General features: G+C 40.3%; 1 protein-coding gene across 3 annotated transcripts; it reads left to right on the top strand.

The window, feature by feature from the left end:
* Positions 1-19,053, top strand: Dtwd1 (DTW domain containing 1). Of its 3 annotated transcripts, none has more exons than XM_057781407.1 (5): positions 1-126; positions 2,953-3,276; positions 7,146-7,289; positions 8,238-8,496; positions 18,288-19,053. In XM_057781407.1, exons 2-5 carry the CDS (start codon positions 3,013-3,015, stop codon positions 18,533-18,535), a joined length of 915 nt encoding a protein of 304 aa, XP_057637390.1. In that variant the 5' UTR covers positions 1-126; positions 2,953-3,012; the 3' UTR covers positions 18,536-19,053. The 3 variants fall into 3 exon arrangements, with proteins under 3 accessions (XP_057637390.1, XP_057637392.1, XP_057637389.1); XM_057781409.1 differs by lacking the exon at positions 1-126 and adding an exon at positions 133-298; XM_057781406.1 differs by lacking the exon at positions 1-126 and adding an exon at positions 410-429.
* Positions 19,054-22,316: the final 3,263 nt, after the last annotated feature.

Genomic DNA, 22,316 nt, shown 5'->3' with positions numbered 1-22,316 from the left:
CGCAGCGATTAGCGTCACCGTGGCCCTGGCAACCGCAGCTCCCGCCCAGCGGTGTCCTGCAGAAAGCGCTCCGGGTAGAGCGCGCGGAGCGGAGGCGGTGTGGACCGCGAGTTCGGCGTGGAGCAGGTCGGCCTTCCCTCGGGTCGGGTGGCTGGGGCCGGGGGCCCCGCGGAGCTCCTACTGCGGGCAAGCGCCGCGACTCGTGCCTGTGGGGACAGATTCAATGGTTTGAGGCCTAAATGACGTTTTACCAGGCTTCCCAACTCGGGGAGCTCAATCTTGGCAGGGCCAGCTCCCGGTGAGCGCCATTATGTAATTCAGGTTTTGGAGTGGTTTGAGGTTGGCCACGGAAGGAGGAAGACAGGGGTGTGTATGCTGTTACCATCCGCCAATAAGCAGACGCGTTTCTTGTGTCTGTTTCTTGGGAATGTAAGACAAGACTTTGCATTGATAGTTCCACTTGGTTGGGTGGGAGTAGCGATGCCTGCCTAACCTTGCAGCATTTCAGGACTGCTTATGTTTGGACTCCAAATTAAAACTTGTAAGACACACTGCCTGTCATATTCTGTGGAGGAGGCTTCTAGTTATGTGTTAAAAAAAATGGAGGTATCTCGGATGTTTTAAAAAGTGGTTATTGTGCCTGTACAAATTATATGACCAATTCTTAGTACTTCACAAACAGATATTGAAAACGGTTTTGTGTGATCCTGACTTAGTTCACAATTCAAGATAGGTGAAATTTAAAGACTGTTCCCTTAGGAGGCAAATCAGCTTACTGTAATGGAAAAGCTAGCCTTTTACTTCACTTTGAGGAAAATAAAGTTAAGTATCAGCCTGCCATCTGTACCAGGCTGTGCAGAGCCCGAAAGTTGAGTAGTGAGATTCATCCTGGATGCCTTTTACAGAATGGTTTTAATTTTGTTGACAAGTATTCGAATCTATCTAAAAGTATAAAAAAAAATCATAAATAGGTAAATCGGAAAGAATTCTACTTTTGCCAGAAGGAAAGTTTTTCTGAAAGGAGCCTCTAAATGAACACATTTCTCCATATCAAATATGTGGACCCCGTAATAAGTACCCAGAAGTGTAAGACTGGTCTTTGTCTGTGTGGATTAATAAGGAACTGAATTAGAATCTGACTTTGCGCCTAAATATCAATGTTATGTGCAAGAGGAGACAAGATGAAACTGCATGAATGTGATTAATTTTGGAGACATTGGGTAGAAGGAAGAATTATAAATTAATTTTTTCAGCCTAAGTCACATAATGAATAGATCATTAAGATGCTCGTTATTTGTTGGTTTCTTGGGAATAGCTATTGTTTCCCAAGCCTTTCCAGTCCCCCACGACTCCAGCTGTGTCTCTCTTCACATATTTAGGTATGCACTCATATCCCCCATGTCCTCTTTTTCATTAATTGTCATCACACACATGCATATACATAACCTGCACAGAAAATATTAAGTGGGGAAGTTCTTACATTGTTGTATCTTTACTAGAGAGTCTGAGGGTATGTACTTTTGAAAAGTTCAGGAGGCTTAAGATCATATGTTTCACCTTATGGTATATATATATTTATATTTACAAATACAGTTGTCAGTAGCTGACTCAGCGTTAGCAGATGTATTATGGTTGACTAATTATAGTTGGAGCTGAATATATCTTGTAGAGCATGTGTATGTTAGAAGAACAGAATGGCGTGTTTTCTTCTCTCACTCCATAATCATCATGGATACTTGTGATCTCAAAAGGTGTGGGGATTTCCCCCCAGCAGTAATTCTATGGTGAATGCTAGCGGATGTCCTCAAATTCAGCCCTGACATTACTGAAGACAGTGTCAGAATCTACAGGATGACAGTTCAGTTCCCAAGACTGCTGCATCCTTATAACCACGCACAAGCTGGGCCTTCAGAATTTCCTCCCAACTAACTACAGGCTGAGATTCCTTCAACCCCTGTTTAGATGCATTTGATTTGCTCATGTGGCCCACAGATCTTAGGAAACATTAATGCTTGCATTTACTGGTTATTATAAAGGATATTTTAACAGATTGAAACATGCAGGCAGGTAGAAGTAGGGAAGGGCCCCACGCTCAGGCACTTCCTCCCAGTGCAGTTGAGGTGTTACTGCCCTATGGTGTGTGGATGAGTTCCCCTTGTGTGAGCCCCTGCATAGTCAACTGCCCAGAAGCTCCCAGAAGCCCCTGCCTTGGGTTCTTACAGAGAGTGTTTTGTAGGCTGACTTGGTAGCAGAGTGAAAGGGAACCATCAGGGTCTGTCGGTTCTTCAGCTGTCCTCCCTCCAAGGTGTAGGGCAGAACCCATTTTGAAACGGGCATTTGTTCGTCTACTATGAAAGTGGAACAGTCTAAAGTTAGACTTTCTATGACCTGCCCTGGGAAGGAGCTTTAAGCAGAACAGTGGTCAGAACCAGGGGAAGAAAAAAAGCGTGTGTGTTCATAATAGCTCATAATAATAGCCAACTGATTTTTCGCTCACACCACTGCAGCTTGTTATTTTCATTGGGGTTCACCGTGAGAGTTCTGTCACGGGTGTCAATTCAAAGCTAGAGTCTACATGTTGGAATGTTTTTCTGTATTATACAAACAGAAATTCATTATATTCTTAATATTTTTAAATCAAAATTACCATATTTGAGACAAATTGGTACTATCAAAATGGACCACCAGTGTCTAAATTTTATGTTTGAAGTGGTTTTTAATATAGCACATTTCCATTTTCTGTTGGAAGAATAGTTCGTAAGAGAAACTGAAATTGTTCTTTTTGAGTTGATTGTTTTTCAATTTTGAATTTTCAAGGATATCAATTCGGTGGGTTTTTGACTTAGTAATATCCTGTTGGTAAATGCTAACCCTAACAGCATAAATTATATCGGACAGTTTTATTTGTAACAACAGTACAATATTGACACTTTTCATGCCTTCTCCTTTTAGTTTTTACAGTGCACCTATGACACATGTTTTAGAAACAGAAGATTTTGGTTCAAAGAAAGAATGGCTCTCCATCCATCTGTATTTCCTCAAGAAAGTGAAAAAAATAATGGAAATTGTATGGAAACAAAACAATCCCAAACTGCTTCTGTAGCTTCAGAAGACCCGCTTCAAAACTTACGCTTAGCATCTCAGGAAGTGCTCCATAAGGCCCAGCGGAGTGGGAGGTCACGGTGCCTCCAGTGTGGTGGCTCTAGGATGTTCTACTGCTACACCTGCTGTGTCCCGGTGGAAAATGTGCCCACTGAGCAGATTCCACTTGTACAAGTAAGAGGCTTGTTTTAAAGTAGAAACATGCAAGTTTGAAAGATAGCTTATGTCTACTCTGATACATTGGATGAGCTTGGGAAACGTTATAGGTAGAATCAAGGTGGGAGTTTGCCTGAGGTTTTGTGACTTTCCCCATTGGATATGTAGAATGGAGCAGATGGCCACGGCCAGTTCTAAACTAAGCTAAAATGTAAAGGGCTGGGCCCTTCACGTTGGACTGTGTTGTAATTACGGTGATTTCAAACCACTTGGAAAGCTGACTTAAATCCATTGCTTTTCATGGTTTGTGGTATTTATCAAGACTTTTTGTAAGTAAAGTGTTATTAGATTATTTATATGTAATTAAAGAATTTATTATTTATGTGTTAACTTGTCTAGCATTGACCCAAATGTGAGAAGTAAGTATATAAGCATGATCAGCATGTATTACGACTTTAGAGAATTCACTTCTACACCAGCACAAATGCGACTTGTCACTAAAATTGAAGTTGAGTTCAGAAATATGTATTGTGATGTTTAATGTTTAGTTAGACTTGAACTATGAAAGACATTTTAATGCTTATTTTGTTATATGAATCATCTTGCAAGTCCATGGTGTCCTGGGGGGGTCTAAAATCACACATAAAAATGAAGGCAAAGTTTATTGGCCAAGAATGCAGTAATACATTTCCAGTTTGCTCATTTCAGAAAATAATAAAAATTTGAGATTAAGGATTTATGTTAATGTCCTCATAATAACAACGGTACACGTCAGAGTCCTGTCTTCTGTTTATGCCACAGCCACATAAAGAAAATGTTTCTTTAAAAACCTTACCTTGCCAAGTGTACTTGCAGAACTCGGGAGGCTGAGGCAGATTGGTTAGGAGACTGATGCCAGTATGGGCTATGAAGTTTGAGGCAGGCGTGGGTTACTTAGTAAGTCACTGTCTCAAAAACATTAAAGAAAAACCCTTTTTATTTTAAAGTATGTTCAAGAAAGGGTTGTGGATCAGAAAGCTAAAAGCTGTATACTCTTTTGATAGAAATTTAACAAGTTTATTTTCCAAACCAGTGGCAGTGCTCACCATTTACTAGAAGTACTTAAAAACCACGCCAATTATTTGATCAACTGTATAGTTTTCTAAAGTGTATATTTTAGTGCCCATAAAATTTGATATGTTGATATATATTAAAAGAAATAGTCCAAACAATGCTGTTTGTAAATTACACCTCAGTTTTAAAGAAACCTTCAGCATTTGCTGCCAGAGAGCCTGCTTGGGAAGCTGAACACAGGAGTAAGTCCCTCTTACCCCTCACGTTTTAGTCTGGGCAGTTGTGATTTGCAGGGAAGTGGCTCATCAGCTCATGTATTTGAATACTTGGTCCCCAACTTTTGTGAGAGTTAGGAGATAAGGTCTCATTAGAGGAGATGTGTCGCTGGGGGCCGGATCTGAGATTCAGGAGACTCGTGCAGTTCCCGGTACTCTTGGTCTCTGCATCGGGGTTGTGGGTTAAGATGTGAACCCTCAGCTACAGCTCCTGCTCTAGCACCATGTCCGCCTGCCCTCTGCTATGCTTCCTGCTAAGATGGTCATGGACTAATGCTCTGAAACTGTTATCCCCAAATAAACTATTTCTTTTATAAGTATTTTGGTCATTATGTTTTGCCATAGCAACAGAAAAGTAAGACAAGAATAAATCAAACATATCTTTATTTGGTGCAGAATTTGAAAACTATAAGAAATGAATAAAGATAAAAAAGAAGGGAGAAACCCAAAACATCCAGCTTCAGCAGCCCTGTTTGAAAAGGCTGGCTTTGGGGAAGCACTTGTCCCTTCCTGCTGGTGGCATCTTGATATATCTGAGCAGAAGGGTGTGTGCTAAGTCTCTTGTTAAGAGCATAGCCACTGGAAGACAAATGGGCATCCTGTTGCATGATCAAAGTAGACCAGCTCTTCCAGACCGCCCTCTGGTCTGGTCAATTCTGTAGTGTTTACTCTGCCATGTCAGTATTTATGTGATTCTCCTGTCAAATGGGTGAACCAGAACACGAGTATAAATTCCCATCACTTGATGCACTGATGATGGCCTAGATTGGGTCCTGAGTTTGTGAATTGTGTGAAATTGTCTTGTAATTGGAGATTTTAGTCCATAAAACTTCCTTTTCATTATACAATTAAATTAGTGTACATCATTTGCAAAACTCATTAATAACATTGGACTCTGTGTTCTTGTTTGGTTTTTATTCATTTTTAAAATCCATTCTGTGTTCTTGATGTAAAGTCGATCAGAGCTATTAATGTGAGCCTTTGGAGTTTTAAGCTTTGCTCATCAACTTGTCTGTGAGCTGCCTACTTAGATGATGCATTTCCTACAGTTAGAAATTGTTATGTTGATTTCATGCAATTGACCCCATGTCATAAATGATGCCTGGGCTGAGTGGGATGAAAGAGAATGATGATGTTGAAATCCTAGTTGGAAACTGTGTGAGGTATGTATTTGTGCCTGCATCCCTTTGAGGTATACTGTTTATAGCATCCTGTCTTCACATAATTGTTCAGAAAGAAAAAGAAAGGAAATGTGGTTTAGTTTGTAGTGTATAGCAACCACTCCTTTAAAAAATAGCCTTAGAGGCACCCGAAGGGTCCGTCTCCCCCTTTCGGACATCTGTCCTTCTCCACAAGGCAGATTCTGTCTCCTAATGCAGCTCCTCTCTGGGTTCCGAAGGTAAGGCTCTCTCCACAAGACTCCATCTTGCTGCCTTATGTGATTTCCGTCTCTGCTAATGCTGTCCCACTTCAGTCATGGCCTGTGACCTTGAGGCTGCCTCTCCACTTAAGGCTCGTCTTTAATGGGGTGGGGTGAGCCGTAGAACAAATGATGAGCGGTATCTAGGCGTTTCAAAGTCGTTATTTTGAGTTAAAGACACCAGATGTAAAGACCACATTTTATTATTCTGTCTATATAAGATCCCAGAAAAAGTGAACCGAAGTGACAGCTGGCCAGTGGGAAAGGAAGAAGAGAGGATACTAGGAAATATTTTGATGGTGGCAGATCATTTTCTTGATTGTGGCAGCTGGTTCATAGATATAATATATATTAAGATCTATTAGAATGTAGATGTAGCATTTTTGATTTTATGCTGGAACAGTTTTCTGTTTCAGAGTAAAATGACTGCTTTTCTGGGCCTGTTTGTAGAGCTCTTACCTTCTTTGAATGAAATGATGGTCTTGGAGATGGTAAATATATTTACTAAACAACAGAGTCTGAAATGAAGAAACTTAAATAATAAAAAAGAAACAAATTAGCTCAAGAAACCCAAGAGAATTATTATTTTTGAACAGAAGAATTAATATGTACTTAACTAAGGGAAACACTTGGACAAGTATTGCTGTGCAGCTTGTATTAAGTCTAACTTGAGAAGAGTTAGTCAAAACTCTCAAGGCTTATTTTGTTGCTGCTTTTCCTGTGGGCAGCTTGATTTGTGCTATGAATATGCATTGCCAAAGATCATAAAATCCTACGGTAAATATGTGATGAACAGGATTTCTATTTGAATTTTAAAATGTCCTTGGCACTGATGCTGAGACGTGAGGAACTGGACTTAATGCATTCGTGACTTAAGTAAAACAGTCCTGGATCATTGTTCTAAGAGCAGCGTACATGTGGCCTGTGCTGAAGTAGTTGCTAAGGCACATGGTCAGCCTCAAGGGAGCGATTGGGGTTGTGTTGACTTACCATCCTTAGCACTCTGGCCTAAACAGTATGGCCTCAAGCTGGAAGTGTGCTCATAGGAACTTGGTGTGAACTTGATGTGTAGCTTCAGAGGTTTATATTGACATAAAAATCAGAATTTTAATCTCATTTTGTTTGTCTTTTTACTTTAGCTTCCACTGAAGATCGATATCATTAAGCATCCAAACGAAACAGACGGCAAAAGCACCGCTGTGCACGCAAAGCTCTTAGCACCCAACTCCGTGAGCATCTACACATACCCGTGCATCCCAGAATATGAAGGAAAGGATCATGAGGTGGGCGGCTTGGCACTCGGGACCTCCTGGGAGCTCGGAGCTCCATCTCCTTTCTGAACTTACTTGAACTTATTCTTAGCAATCTAGTGTTGTGCTCATTTATTGCTAAATATGCATTTTACTTCAATGATGTTTTCACAGTATATGTCTCTATATAATTTGAATTTATTTAGAAAGTTATATCTACAAATCACATCTGAGTTTGATCTGGGAATATGTTTGTGTATTGTTCTCTGGTCAGTTAAATACCATTTATTTGATCAATTGAACACACCATTATATTCTCTCTATATTTCTAAGACAGTTTCACTGTGTAGTCCATGCTAGCCTTGAGACTCAAGATCCTGTTGTCTTAATCTTGTAGATATCAAGCCTACAAGTGTGTCTCACAGTCTCCACTATATTATACTATTGTATAGTACCATCAGTAATAGCTGTAAAAACCACACCATGTCCTCACCTGCCTTATTTATTTTCTCTTTCCTTATTATACAAGTGAAGATAGTATCTAGTCATTGAATAGTTTCCAGTGGTTGTCTTTAGAAAGTATCATGTATATTGCCTTTTTTTCTCTTTGGCTGGCCTGTAACTCTTAGGAAGCCCAGGCTGGCCCTGATTTCATGTCCCTGCATCTCTAGTGCTGGGATTATAGGAGTATAACACCATACCACAGAAATGTGTGTGTGTTTTAATTCAAGGTACTGTTAACTTGGCTTTGTCAATTAGTGAATAAATTATTTTGAATTAGCATCTCCAGGTAGTATAATATGATTATATGCTATTAGGAATAAACTAAAACTTTACCATATATGGAAGGAAACAAATAATGGAGTCAATGTAATGCTTATGTTTTTAGACATTCAGCCTCTCTTTTTCTTAAAGTTTTAAGTCAGAATTTATGTTGAAGATCACAGCAGCATGGCGCTAACTTGAGTTTCTTTGTTTTAGGTTGTACTTGTTTTTCCTGGGCCTCAGTCCATCTCAATAAAAGATGTCTCTTTTCATCTGCAACAAAGGATTGAAAGTAAAAGTAGAAGCAAAACTGATGATCTTGACGTGCCACCTTTTAAACTCAAGAGAACTGAGGTGGAGGGAGGCTCTGGTTTGAATGAGAGTCTGCACAAAGGTCCAGCATTGAAAAGAGTGGTCTTTATCGACAGCACCTGGAGCCAGACAAACCAGATAACCTCTGATGAGCGCCTTCGGGGTAAGGCAATGTGTCTGGGGACGTTCCTTGATAGGTTTCCTTTAGAAAAACTTCTCATTTGTAGCTCCCTGAAAAGAAAAGGTACACTCGATGTTCACATATGCTCCATTCCTCTTCCCCCTTTCTGTATTATGTGTGTTTATGAGTCTATGTACAAGATGGGTAGAGTCATCTTAAAGTAAGCAGTAGGCTTTGCACAACTGCACTCTAAGTACTATTGCTCTTTTTAACAATAAGGACACGCCTATGTAATAAATACAACACTGTTACCACTCCTAAGAAAATAACAGAACTGTACAATATCTAACATACAGTCTGTCTACACATCTCTCTGAAGATTACAATAATGGCTTTTGTAACACTCCCTGTAGCACCTGCGAGCCACGTGTGCGCAGAGAGAGAGGTGGGGACAGGGATCATCCTTGAAACAAGAATGCCAAGAATGCCCCCTTTATTGTGTTCCAGGGCAGCCTGTAGGCACCTTAACTGATAGCCACTCCCCAACCAAACCCACCAGAAACCACTCCCCTGCCATCAGGAACTCCTGAGAGCAGCTGCAAGTGTTGGAAAAACAAGTTGTTTATAGGAAATTCAGGGTCTGGGGGTCCACAGCCCCCAACATTTCCCCCGACACAGGACTTTAACTCGGCTTTTAAATGCTTGTATAGCTTTAGTTTCTTAATCTAGAACAGTTTCCTAGTTTAATTTTCCTTGATTTAGATTTTAGTAAAATGGTCGGATTGGTTGTTTAATATCTCATGATTATACTCAGCCTAGGTATTTTGGTTAACATACTTTTTAGATTAAAATTTATGTGTGTATATGTGTGCATGTACATATAGGAACCCATGGAGGTCAGAAGAGGGCATCAGATCCCTTGGAGCTGGAGTTGTAGACAGTTGCAAGCTTCCTAATGTAGGTACTGGGAACCGAACTTGGGTCCTGCACATGAACGGGAAGTGCTGTTAATCACTGTTCCTTTTCCCCAGACCCATAGTTAGGGTACTTTAAAGAAAGACTAAATCCAGGCTTGTCTACAGCTGGTCCAGTTCGTGTCTGTCGTTTGTTGTTGTTATTGATAGTGTGTCCTGTCCCTGTCATTCCATCCATGTCTGCTTGAACAGTTCATGCACGTTGAATTGAGGTTATATACTTACTGTTGCATTAAGTCGGGAAGCATACCAAACAAGTTGTTTCCATATTTATAATCGACTACTAACGATGGTGCTGATTGCCAGGTCTCTGCACCGGAAAATTTGTTTTCCTTTAGTACACTGGCATAAAGCTTTCAGGCTGTAGACTTTCTCCGCAGTGTTTAGTATTCATGGATCAAGCAGTCATTATGTTGAGACGTGAAAAATGGAGAAAGTTTAGTCATGTTCCTTCTTCTGTAAGACTTGTGGTTTGTTTGCTAGGATCTGAGACTGGAAGCTGAGTTCTGTCAGTCAATCACTACAGGCTGTTTCTTCAGTGGGCAGAGCTGAGGAAACATTAGGTGGGCATACTGTAGGTTCACAGTGGTGGTCCGGCTATGAAAACCAATGTGTATAAGTGTTTATGTGTGCATGTGTGTGTCCTTGTGTTTATGTGTTATGTAGGCACATGCATGCCACTGAGTGTACATGGCAGTGAGAGGATGTTGTCCGGTGTCATCATGTTTCAGACAGAGCCTCTTGTTCATTGCCCCAGACTAGCTGACCTAAAGCCTCTGACTGTCCCCCTTCTCTGCTTCTACTTCCATCTCACAAAGCTGTTGGGATTGTAGCTGTGTGCTGCTACATCTGCCTTCACCCCGATTCTGGGATCTACTCAAGCCCATGGTGTTATACAGAAAATGCGTTACCCACTAAGCTGTCTCCCGGCCTCGGGTGTATGTGCTACAGTATTACTCGCTGAGCTGTCTCCAGCCTTGGGTCCATGTGTTGTCGGCAAGTGTGTTAGCCATTGAGCCATCTCCCGGCCTCAGGTCCGCTTGCTGTGCGGCAAGTGCATTCATTACCCACTGAATGATCTCCTGGCCCTGTATGCCTTTTCACTTGAGTGAAATGCTGAACTCCTAATAACAGTTTAAATGTAACACAGCCAGTAATCTGAAGTTCAGGCGCACATACTGTTTCTTTTGTTTCTTTATACCCTTCTCAGTTCTTTTTTTCACATTCTCGATGGTTTCTCTGAAAGCTTTAGGATTTTTCCAGTTATCGAACAGTTTATGATTAGAAGACAAGAGAGCTTCTTGGTTGGTATTGTATGGTTGCCAATAGGTCCTTCAAGAAAAGATGTACGACAACCTTAATCATTTCCAAACTAAAGGAAGTGTGAAGTACATTTCACTGGCTTAATTAATTTGTTAGATAACTAATTAGTTTGTACCTGTGGGTCACAAGACTTTGAAGAATTTATTGTTATTTAGTAGATGAATCCATACTGCTCTGTGCTTTGAAGAAGTGAGAGATCACTGCCTGCCACAGCCTCTTGGTCCTGTGACTGCAGCAAGTTACTCCTCAGTCTAAAGATTTTTCTGGGACATTTTTCTTATTATTACCTTATATGGTGATTTCTAGGTTCAAATGAATGAATACAAGTGAAAGTCCCTGAAATACCTATAAATGGAATTATTCTGTTACTATTTTGCTAAGTATAAATATTCTGGTACTATTTTGCTAAATATAAATATTCTGGTACTATCATTGCCTAAAATGAGATTTTACTAAAGATTGTTTACTCCTTCCTGATTCTCATAGAAAGCATGCCTTTTACTTCCTGCTAGTTCAAAACCATGAAATGTGTCTCTAAAAGCAACTCTCTGCATGTCCTGATTCAGCCCCTGCCTTCTCTGCCTCCTCAGGAATAATGGGGGTGGGGCATAATTACATATTTCTGAATAAACCAAATTGCCTCTATAAGAAACAGTCCATGTTTGTGAACAGTTGTGGCCTTTAGATCTTAAAACACTTTCATTTGATTGAGCTGAGTAAGCCACACTTTACCTCCCAGATGTCTGTACTCGGAGTTCTGCCTCCATTGCGGTGTTGTGAATGCTGAATTAAGAATCACCGTAACAGGCTGTAGACTTGGCTCAGTGGTCAAGCCATGGATTCAGTTCCCAGCACCTACATGTTAGCTCACATGTAACTCCAGTTCTAGGGGATCCAATGCCCTCTTTGGAGGCACGCACATGGTATACACTCATACATATGTACAGGCAGACACTCATAGGCATAAAATAAAGCAAATATACTTTAAAAGTTACCTTACTAGTGGATTGCACTGTGCATACAGTCATTTATCAGCTTGCATTAGGTTGATGCAGTACCGAGCCTGCCACACGTTGAACTTGTTTCATGCAGTGGTGCCCTAGCTGCTTGTGCTCCTGATCTCATGGTGACTGGCAGCTGTTCCTCCCTGCTACCCACAGCGTCTCAGCATATTGTTACAGGGTGCATTGCCACACTGAGAAAAGATGTGGATGACATAGAGCCCACTTTCGTTTACGAGCTCATCAGTCATTTACTCTCAGTACTCTGACCAGATTCATCTCTGCATTGACGCTAACCCTCTGTGAACAGGAGCTTTGCCAGGCTGAGAGCAGCACTGGTCTCTTTGTCTAAACAGAAAGATTCAGAAAGCTGTCTGGCAACATGTTCCTTTAGGGAAAGCACAGTAATGTGTTCTTCCTTTGGTCACACTTTCCCCAGACATACGCTTTTGACCAAGTTTCAAGTATCAAGTGTGTGTTCTCTCCCATGGAGTGGGCCGTAGACTTGGTCACAGAGAGGTTGGTGAGCCTCCAGATAGTCCTGTCACTATCGCAGTGACAGGCATGTCTTGCTTGGCAGCTTGTTATTGCAGTACACACGGTCTAAAGTGAGTGAGCAGCCTGAGTAGCTATTCCAGCACTGTCCATGCTAGCCAGCAGGGAAGACGAGTTCACTCTGTACCTCTGCCTGGCCTGGTCCTCACTCTGCAGCCCACAATGCCCTTCAGGGCCCTAAAGTCATAGAGCTGCACTACCACACATGAGTTTTTCTGTATTTTTCTTTTTCCCTAAAATAAGGTTTAAATTTTTTATATTTTTATTTATTTTGTTTTAAAATAATCCTATCTGAATTCTTTCTGAGGATTGGGCTCATGGCATGTCAAAAAGTTCAAAGCTGGGTAGGCAAGGTGGCTTGGGCCTGAATTCAGTTCCCAGGACCAACATGGTATAAAACAAGAACTGACTGTTATGGATTTGTCCTCTGACTACCACCACATACATGCTATAGCACACACACACGCACACACACACCTACACACACACACTATAGCAATAATATAGCGCGTGCATACAGAGACAGACAAGAATATTAAATGAATTAAAAGATTTTTTTTTAAGTTCAAAGTCAACATTTTAAGCTCTCCCTTCAAATGCTCTAAGGACTTCCTCCATCTGCACATGGTTCAGTCTTCTCCTGCTCACATTGCTACTGCATGTGTTCATTATTTCTGTCTGTCTTTTACTGTTAGTCCACAAACTAGAACCTCTCCTGATTACCGTTTTATACAGAGGTGTATGTTTGGAATTGTATAACTTTTGACCGCTTTGCTGCTCAGCATTCTTTTTTCCCTACTTCCTTTGCTGAAACATAGTACATCTTTTTAGAATTCCTTCAAGAGTCCTGTTGGCAGCAGTGGTGTATGTTTGTCTGTGAAATCATTCCTGTCTTTGTGATGCATCATTTTCTAGGTTTCCATTTTAGATTGCTTATTACTCTGCTGTCTGAAGTGTTCCGTTGTTGCTAAAGATGTTTCCTGTCATTTTACTTCGCAGTTCTTGACATGAAGTATGTCCCTCTTAGCTAGTTTCCTTTAAACAGATGACTAAGTTGACAGGTGTAAGGCAGTTTCTTTTATTAGTGTTTTGGGAGACCTCCACAGTGTTGTCTATAGTGGCCACACAGTTTAAATTCCCACCAACAATGAACAAGTATTCCTTTTTTCCCAGCTCCCCACCTTGTAAGGATCTTTCACTTCCTTGATTAGGTTATTGCCAGGTGGGTGGGTTGGTTTTGCTTTGTTTCATTTTTCAAACAATTATAGTGGACTGTTTTTTCCTGATTTCTTTCTCTGCAAGTCTGTTATTGCTATATAAAAAAGCTACGGGGTTCTGTATCCTCTGACTTTGCTGAATGTGTTTATCAGACCCAAAAGTTCTCTAGTGGAGCCCATGGGATGTTTTAAGTGTAGAATCACATTGTCTGTAAGAAGCAATAGATTAATTTCTTCTTTTCCAATTTTGATCTTCCCTATGTCTTTCTCATATCTTACTGCTCTGGCTGAAACTTCAAGAATTATATGGAATAGGAATCAGGAAAATAGCACCCTTGTCTATTCAAGATTTTAGAGGATATATTCTGTTTTCTTTTGTTAAACATCTTCTGTTTCCTTTGTTTAGTATAATTTGGTTATTGTTTGTCATATATAGCTTTTATCATATTGTGGTATGTTCTGTCCTTACTTTCTTTAGGACTTTTATTATGAATGCATGTTGAAAATAGTTAAGGGTTTATACTGGTTTAGTATAAAGAGATTCTCCTCCGAGATCCATGAGTTCACTAACCCTGGGTAAGTGCCATGAGTTTATAACCCTGGGTAAGTGACCAGGTTTTAGTATCAAGCATGATTTCTCTGTTTAGTGGGTTTGTTAAGCTGATTAGAGAGCAGTTGGTTACCACCAGATGATGGGTGCCACTATTGTACCCGTAGGATATCGTGCTAAGCTGGTTGTTGTTATAGTTCGTAGATATTGTAGCTGGGTAGGACTGTTGGTTGCTTTCTTTTGGAAGTTTGCATGGTTGCCTTCTGGTACCATGAAAGCTAGTACTTAGGGAAGAGGCTCTTGGGTCGACGCAGGGACCTCTGGACCCTAAGTCTGAAGTGCATAGTGTCTTCAGCATAAGGACTTTTACCCTCCACCTCTGGGAGGCAACCAAGGGCAGTAACAATAGCCTGTAATGTTTTGGAGTCTCTTGGACAACTCAAAAGAGGGCTTCTTGTGCCTGGTTCTTTTTAAAATTAGATCTTTGGTTCTTGGAGGGAGCATTGTCAGCCAAGATGAGAAATTTTTATTTAAACTGTGTATGCATATTTATACACCCACTTACATGTATTATAGGTATTTTTTGGTAGATAGTTAACAGTGTGATTCCTTATAACTTATTCAGACCTCCTTGCTGCTATGTTACCTTCCTCCATCAGTAAACAGAGATTTCTGTCCTGTCTGATCCTGTGGCCATTCAGTTCCAAAGAATCACACAAAAGCTTTTGGCTGGTGGCTCAGGCATATTTCTAGCTAGCTCTTACATCTTAACCCATTTCTATTAATTTGTGTATCGCCACAAGTCCGTGGCTTACTGGTAAGGTTCTGGCATCTTCTTCAGCAGCTATATGGTGTCTTCCGGACTCCACCTTCTTTCTTCTTCTATCTTTGCTTGGATTTCCCACCTTGCTATATTCTGCCCTGCCAAAGACCAAAGTAGCTTCTTTATTAACCACTTGTAATAAAACATATTCACAGCATACAGAGGGGACTCCTGCATCATCTCTCCCTTTCTACCTAAATAAAAAAAGAAAGGTTTTAACTTTAACATAGTAAAATTGCATATAAAAAACATATCAAGCAAGAATTGGAGTTAAAATATTTCATTGTGAGTCTAAAGTTTCCTATCTAATTTATCTCTTATCCTAACTAAGGAAAACTATCTGTCTTCAACAATCAAAGACCCCAGAAGAAAATAATATTACCTAAGTAAACAGGAAGTGTGTTGTAAGCAACTTCCAAAGTTCTAGAATTGACAGAGACATCTCCCTGCCTGGACAGTCACCCAAAATTCTACTGTAATGTTGAGGTACCCATCTTCAATCTACAGGCCCATAGTATCTCGCAGACTTTTCCATAAAGCAGGAAATTTGAAAGACTGTTTTGCCTATATTGGCAGTTTGTCAGTCACTTTTTTCTGTGTCCTGAAGAATGTCTGGCAGTATTTTTCCTGTGAAGCAGGAACTCTGAAGGGCCATCCCATCTTTTGGAATGTTCAGCAGTCACTTTTATGTGGGTCAGGCATGTCTAGTTCATACAACATACCATTAAGAAGTCCAGGCAAGAGCAGTTTCTTGCCCAAATAGCTAGCCTTGTCACATTGAAGGCAAATTCCTTAACATGTTTCTTCAGTGCCCATCAACCTCTCTGAAGTAATTGGTGTTGTCAGAAGCAGACATGTCTCATGGTTGAGAAAAATCTAAGTTCTTAAAATATTTTAAATGCTATATTCTATAGATCTTTGAAAGGTTTGAAGAATATCTATCCATCTGAAATATATCTCTGCACATCTAGAAAACTTAACTACAAGTTTGATTATTATAGATGACTATTAATCCATAATTTTTAGTTATACATTACATTTTAAATGAGATGTATAAACACAATTCCCTAAACAAGACTAGAAATATACATATAACAAAATTGACCTTAAATTTGTATCAATAAACTAAAGTCTATACTAATATAAATTATTCATTTTTAAGATTTTATTTATTATGTATACAGTATTCTGTTCACATGTATGCCTGCAGGCCAGAAGAGGGCATCAGACCTCATTATAGATGGTTGTGAGCCACCATGTGGCTGCTGGGAATTTTACTCAGGACCTCTGGACGAATAGCCAGTGCTCTTAATCACTGAGTCATCTCTCCAGGCCCAAGTATTCATTTCTTTATCATATACCCCCCCTTTTTTTTTTCTTTAATAAGACCTCAATTGTGACTTTTAGCCATTTCTAATCAGCCCCCTTTAAATGAAAACAAACATTTGTAAACGATCATTTTGGGAATTTGGTCATTGTTTTCTCCAAACTGCTCCCTACTGTTTGTTGGGCAAAGTGTTTTTAGGGTATGTGGAGACCTTTCAAGGGCTCTTTGTTCCATCAAGCCACGTTAGCCTGGAAGGAATCCACAGCTTTCTGTCCTCTGTAGAAACAAAAGCAGAACCTCTTTCCTAAAGTGACATGTCCTTAGACTTAAAGTTTGAAGTCAAGATGCCTTTAAGAAATATATATATAAATATATAAGTACATATATATATGTACTTATATATTATATATTTATATAAATGTACTTATATATTTATATATATATATATTGGTTTGGCTTAGCAGCCCCCAGAATCAAATGTCTCTGCAGTCAAAAAATTCAAAGAAAACACAATAATATGCATAATCCAGATTCTTTGTGTATTTTCATTTTTATGTAGCTTTTTTGTTATATTTTATTTTTACTGTCCCTTTAAAGAATTTATTTTTTAAAACTATTTTTCTGTAACTACTTATACCTATTTTCTTTTTTTCTTAAGCCTACGTGTTTTTTAAAACACATTATGTCTTCTTTCGAGGTCTTTAATGTCTGAGTCTGTCCTATTGCATATCTGAAATCCTTTTCTGACAAGGAGCATTTAAAAAAAAATAATAAACTGGTAAGCAGTGCAGTTACTGCAGCCCTGGCTGCTGGCTCCACCTCTCTCAGCCTTTCAGTATAGTGGAGGTGCGTTTACTGCCCACCAGTTCTGCCAGCCATGTTCATTGCCCCAGCTCAGGGACACAGCAGATCTATTAGGCAACTTGCCACATGCTGCTCACCAACCCCATTTAAGTGCTCCGTAGCAGAACCTCCAGAAAGAGCCAGAGCCAGTCATGCTGCCAGTACGAACCAGGAAGCCATCTCTTAAAGGAGCAGCGCCTCTGCTAGCCGCCAGCGACAGAGCCTATCTGAAAAAATGCGACTACCAAGAAGCTGCAATTGACTCCTGGATTTTGTGGGTCTAGAAACCCTTTGTTAAGCTTTCTTGGCTTTATGTGCATGTATGTTGCCGAACGTTGGGCACCATTTCTGAAATTGGAGACTGCACTTTGTTTCCCAGCCACCCAGACCTGAATAATCACACAAAAACTGTATTAATTACAGCACTGTTTGGCCGATGGCTCAGGTATATTCCTAGCTAACTCTTACATCTTAAATTAACTTGTTTCTGTTAATCTGTGTGTCGCCACAAGGCTGTGGCTTACAGTAAGGTTCTGATATTTCCTTCGGTAGCTACATGGTGTCTCCCTAACCCTGCCTTCTTTTTCCCTGCATTTAGTTTAGTTTTTCTGCCTACCTATATTCTGCCATGCCATAGGTCAAAGCAGCTTTTTTATTAGCCAATGATAATAGAACATATTCACAGCATACAGAGGAGAATCCCACATCGTCCCTCCTTCAGTATTTCTCTCCCTCCTCTTCCCCAGGTAGAACCTATACCAAAATATAAAGGAAAAAAAAGAGAGTGAATAAAAATAGGAACTGTTTTAGAAAAAAATCGCATTATCAGATAAATTAAATCTTTTTTGCAAATGGATAATGAGGTTCTGTCAACGAGTCAAAATTAGAAAAGGAACTTTGGGTAGAAGCTAGCAGGATAGAAACCCTTAGATAAGACTCTCTTGGTTGTTGACTTTTCAGTGTGTTTACCAGGTCTGAGAACCAGGGACAGTGGGGATGTACACGGTTCCGTTCTGTGTAACGTTGTTTCTCTGTACATTTATAATAATACCCTATTTAGAATTGGAATAGAAGGAACTTATCTGTGCTTTAAAAACCCTTGAAGTAATGAAATCACCACTGTGTATCAATGCATATTATTGCACCAGTTATTATTATTGTTCTCAATAGTAATGCGATTGAGAAGTATTCACATGTTCTCTTCTTTGTTTGTTTGGCAGAGTTATTACAAGTTGAACTGAAAACAAGAAAAACTTGCTTTTGGCGCCATCAAAAAGGGAAGCCGGATACTTTCCTTTCCACGATTGAAGCCATTTATTACTTCCTGGTAGACTACCATAGTGACATGCTGAAAGAGAAGTACAAAGGACAATATGACAATCTTTTATTCTTCTACTCTTTTATGTACCGCTTGATAAAGAATGCCAAGGACTCTGGAGAGAAGACAAAACCAAAGCTCATCCATTAGTTCTGCACACCCCGCTTGTCATGTGGCTGTCTCATGTTCACAAGCTTGCAGTTGAGCCCATTTTCTCTGGGGAGTTCATCATGCTCAGTGCCTGTGAGCGGACTCGGGGAAATTTCAGTTTTGTTTCTTTTACCATATTTTTTTAAAGGAAAATTTGAATTTTGGTAATTTTAAAGAGATGGTCCTGATTGAAAGATAGAGTTCAGAAGCTATTTGTTCAGTTTGGGCCTATATCAGTTGTATTGTATATTTTAATATGTTTTGTTACATTTATGTGATTGACATTATACATGATTAGAGATTGTCTTCTCTTTTCACTTATATTCGCCCTCGCCTCTGGATTTAAACAAAGTCAGAATCTTTTGACAAAACAAAAAAAGTGAAACATAATTTGCTAGAGTTTATGACAGATTGGCAGAGGTGGTGTGTTGTGCTGTCTCTGTAAGCCCACACTTTCTCCCTCTGCCTGGCCTCTGCTCTAGGCATCGTGTGGTCTTTCAGGAGGGATGTGCATATGACCTGCTTGGAGAGTCAGGTGACCCAGGGCTAAGAGCACATGGCCCAACAGAAACAGGTCTGTTTTGGTGTGCTAGGGAAGCCATACGAGATGGAATTTATTTTTCAAGAGTGAGCAATATGGGGTTAAAGTAAATTTCTTCATGTTTGAAACATGCCTTTAGAAATAAAGGTAAGCTTGAATTGACTTAAGTAGGGCAAAGTCTAGATTGGGGCAGGGCAGAGCCGGGTGTATGCTAAGTGTATTGTCATTTACTCAGTTATGCAAGCCATCAGAACAGTTACCAGGTTGAAGAAAACAGAGGAGAGAATGATCCTACCACTCATTTGCCATCTCACAGCAGGAGTAACGCGCACATGCTTCAGATGAGAGTATTGCTTAGCCCGACAGCAGAGGATACCTGTAGGAATAATGAGCTGGCTGTACTTGCCTTGTTTCTCTTTGGTGTGATAAACTCTAAGAATGGCCTTAAGCTGTTCTCCCTGTTTAAGGACCCTTCAGCCCTGCTCTTGTTGCTTTGAGTACCTCTCGCTCTGAATCTGAGCCATAAACATCTCCAAGCTGGCTGTATTGCTATTTTTGTGGTTTGGCTGTTGACATATAAATGTATGAGACTCTGCTAACCTGCTGGAGGGTGCAAGGTTGCCCTTTTCCTGTCCCTGAACCCCTGTGTAGGTCATGTGACATGCAGCCACCTATCTGACATGTGCGCAGGGAGTTCCTTACTGCACAGGTATTTAACTGTTCTACAGCATTTTTTGTGCCAGTAGATAGCCCATCTTTGGATACAGTAACACATACGTCTTGAACATCCAGGAAGAGTTTTAGCCCATTATTTCTTAAGTTCCTGACGAATGACTTTGTTTTAGTTCCCATCTTACACACTGACAATACCAGTAGGCTTGCGGGATTCCCTGTGACTGCCGAAAGGGCTTTGGGATGTATTCTGCAGTGTTAGTGGTACTAACTAGATTAGTGTCTAGAAGTGTCTGGTACACTCCGCTCCCTTCAGCGGATTGTATTGTATCCAGACTGTCAGCCTGCTCATCCTGACATGATGACAGGATTGGTTGGACAGGAAGACTTGCCAAGAGACTGATACTGTCTCTTCGCGGACTCCATACCACAATGGCGATGCTAGCCAGCGATTTGTCAGTTTGCCTTGGGTTCCCCTCCTTGCTAGTCTCTTTTCTTTCTTTCAGTTTTACCACCTAGGATCCTGAAGTCAATAGAGTTGCAAATTCAAACTCATCTCAGACTCTTCCGGGGAGCCAGCTATTTTAGGTGGGATTTGGTCAGAAAAGCAGACCGCACTTAAAGCATTAGTCTAATTTGTTGTTGTTGTTGTTTTGTTTGGTTTTTCGAGACAGGGTTTCTCTGTGGTTTTGGAGCCTGTCCTGGAACTAGCTCTTGTAGACCAGGCTGGTCTTGAACTCACAGAGATCTGCCTGCCTCTGCCTCCCGAGTGCTGGGATTAAAGGTGTGCGCCACCACCGCCCGGCTATGTTAGTCTAATTTTTAAACATGTGTAATAAAGGAATTGGAGGCTTCTCTAAAGGTGAAGTTATGGGGGAGTAAGTCCAGAAGACTTCAGCAGGGAAGGAATAGAGAAAGAGACTGCTGAGTACCCAGGCCTGACTGTACAGACCTGCAAGGCTTCAGCTTGGGAAGCCTCTTACTCACTCTTCCCACACAGCCAGGCTTAGTGACAGGGCCTTCTCAGCCCATTGGGAAGCCTTAAAGACGTATAAAAGGACTTCACTTGGTCTTTTCCTAGAGACCATGTTAATTTGGTCTCTGTCCCAGGTCTGTCTTTAATAATCATATTTTACTTCATGAAAAAATTTCATTTTCCATCCAGAATCCTAGGTTCTTGCTTCTTCTCAGTTCCATTCATATGCCACCACGTCTCTGATTCTCTCCTTCCAGTGCCGAGCAGCTGGCTTCCTCAGAAGCTCTCAAATTGTCACACGTACATTAGGAAAGCCGATGTCTTCCGTGTTATGGAAGGATGATGTATCAGTGTTTGGTCACCACATATGAGTAGTTAAGTGGCTCCAATGACAAGTATTGCTAGTTATTTCATTGAAGACTACCAGCCAAAAAAAAAAAAACAAAAAAAAAAAACAAAAAACCTTGCCCATAAGAATCATTTCTCACCAGACTGTTGAGTATTTTCAGGAAGAATGTGTTTATTTAAAAATACAGTTGAATAGTATGTAATAAAAGAGGGCCTAGAAACTGAGGAACTACTGAAATAATTCAATACAAGAGTTGGAAGATAAAATATCAGAGCAGAAAATTCTAATTTCTGAATACTTGTTGGCCTTGTTAAGTGTTATAACTGAGATCACAGACTACCTGTACATTACTAAATCAAGCAAACCCAGCAGTCTAAAGTGTGAATGGCGGTGCTTTGATTAGCCACACACTTCATTGTAAAGGGGAAGGTCGGAGGCACAACAATGGTAAATTCACAAAAAATAACAGCAGGAGATAGGCCAGTCTGTATACTCTGTTAATTGGCATATATCCAGGTTATGGTGATGCTGAGTTTCTTGAAGGATTGCTAAGAGAAGCCAAAACCTTTAAACTGTTTTTAATTTAAAAAGTTGCAATTATTGTGTATATGTGTATGATTTGTAAAGGCAAGGGTGTGTGCAGCAGCATTCGTACATGGGCGTGGAGTCTGTTCTCTCCCTCCTTTGTGTGGATCCTGGGGATCAAAAACAGGTCATTATATTTGTGCTCCCAGCATCTCCCCCCACTGAGCCATCTCCACTCCACAGCCTTTCAGATTGCTTTCAACCATAGCATTTTCATATTCTTTTGAGGCTCTGTAAAACAATTTTATTTTACATATTGGTTGTAGTAAGTACTATGCACTCATTATGTATTTATGGTGGAGTATTGTGTCATGAAGAAATTTGATTCACGGGTGGCTGTAGTGTTCATACCCTCAGTGGATAGAGTAATGTCTATCAGGAAGTATCTTAGTAATTCTGTCACTATTACTAGAGTTAATTAACTTAGCCAGTTAGCAAGACAGTGGTGACCTTCATTGCTAAAGCTGTTTTGTTTTTGAGATGGGGGTCTCACTCTGTAGCCCAGGCTGGCCTGGAACTCGTTGCTCACTATATAGTCTTGAGCTATCAGCGGTCTTCTTGTATTAGCCTTATTAGTATTGGGGTTATAAGTGTGAGACCACACCCTCAATTCTAAAGGTCATTTCTAAACCTGGTATGAGGTTGGTTTTTTCCTACT

This window comes from Chionomys nivalis, chromosome 9 (assembly GCF_950005125.1).
Source record: "Chionomys nivalis chromosome 9, mChiNiv1.1, whole genome shotgun sequence".
NCBI lineage: Eukaryota > Metazoa > Chordata > Mammalia > Rodentia > Cricetidae > Chionomys > Chionomys nivalis.
The sequence above is the reverse complement of the archived record's forward strand: the minus strand, read 5'-3'. Positions and strand labels throughout refer to the sequence as shown.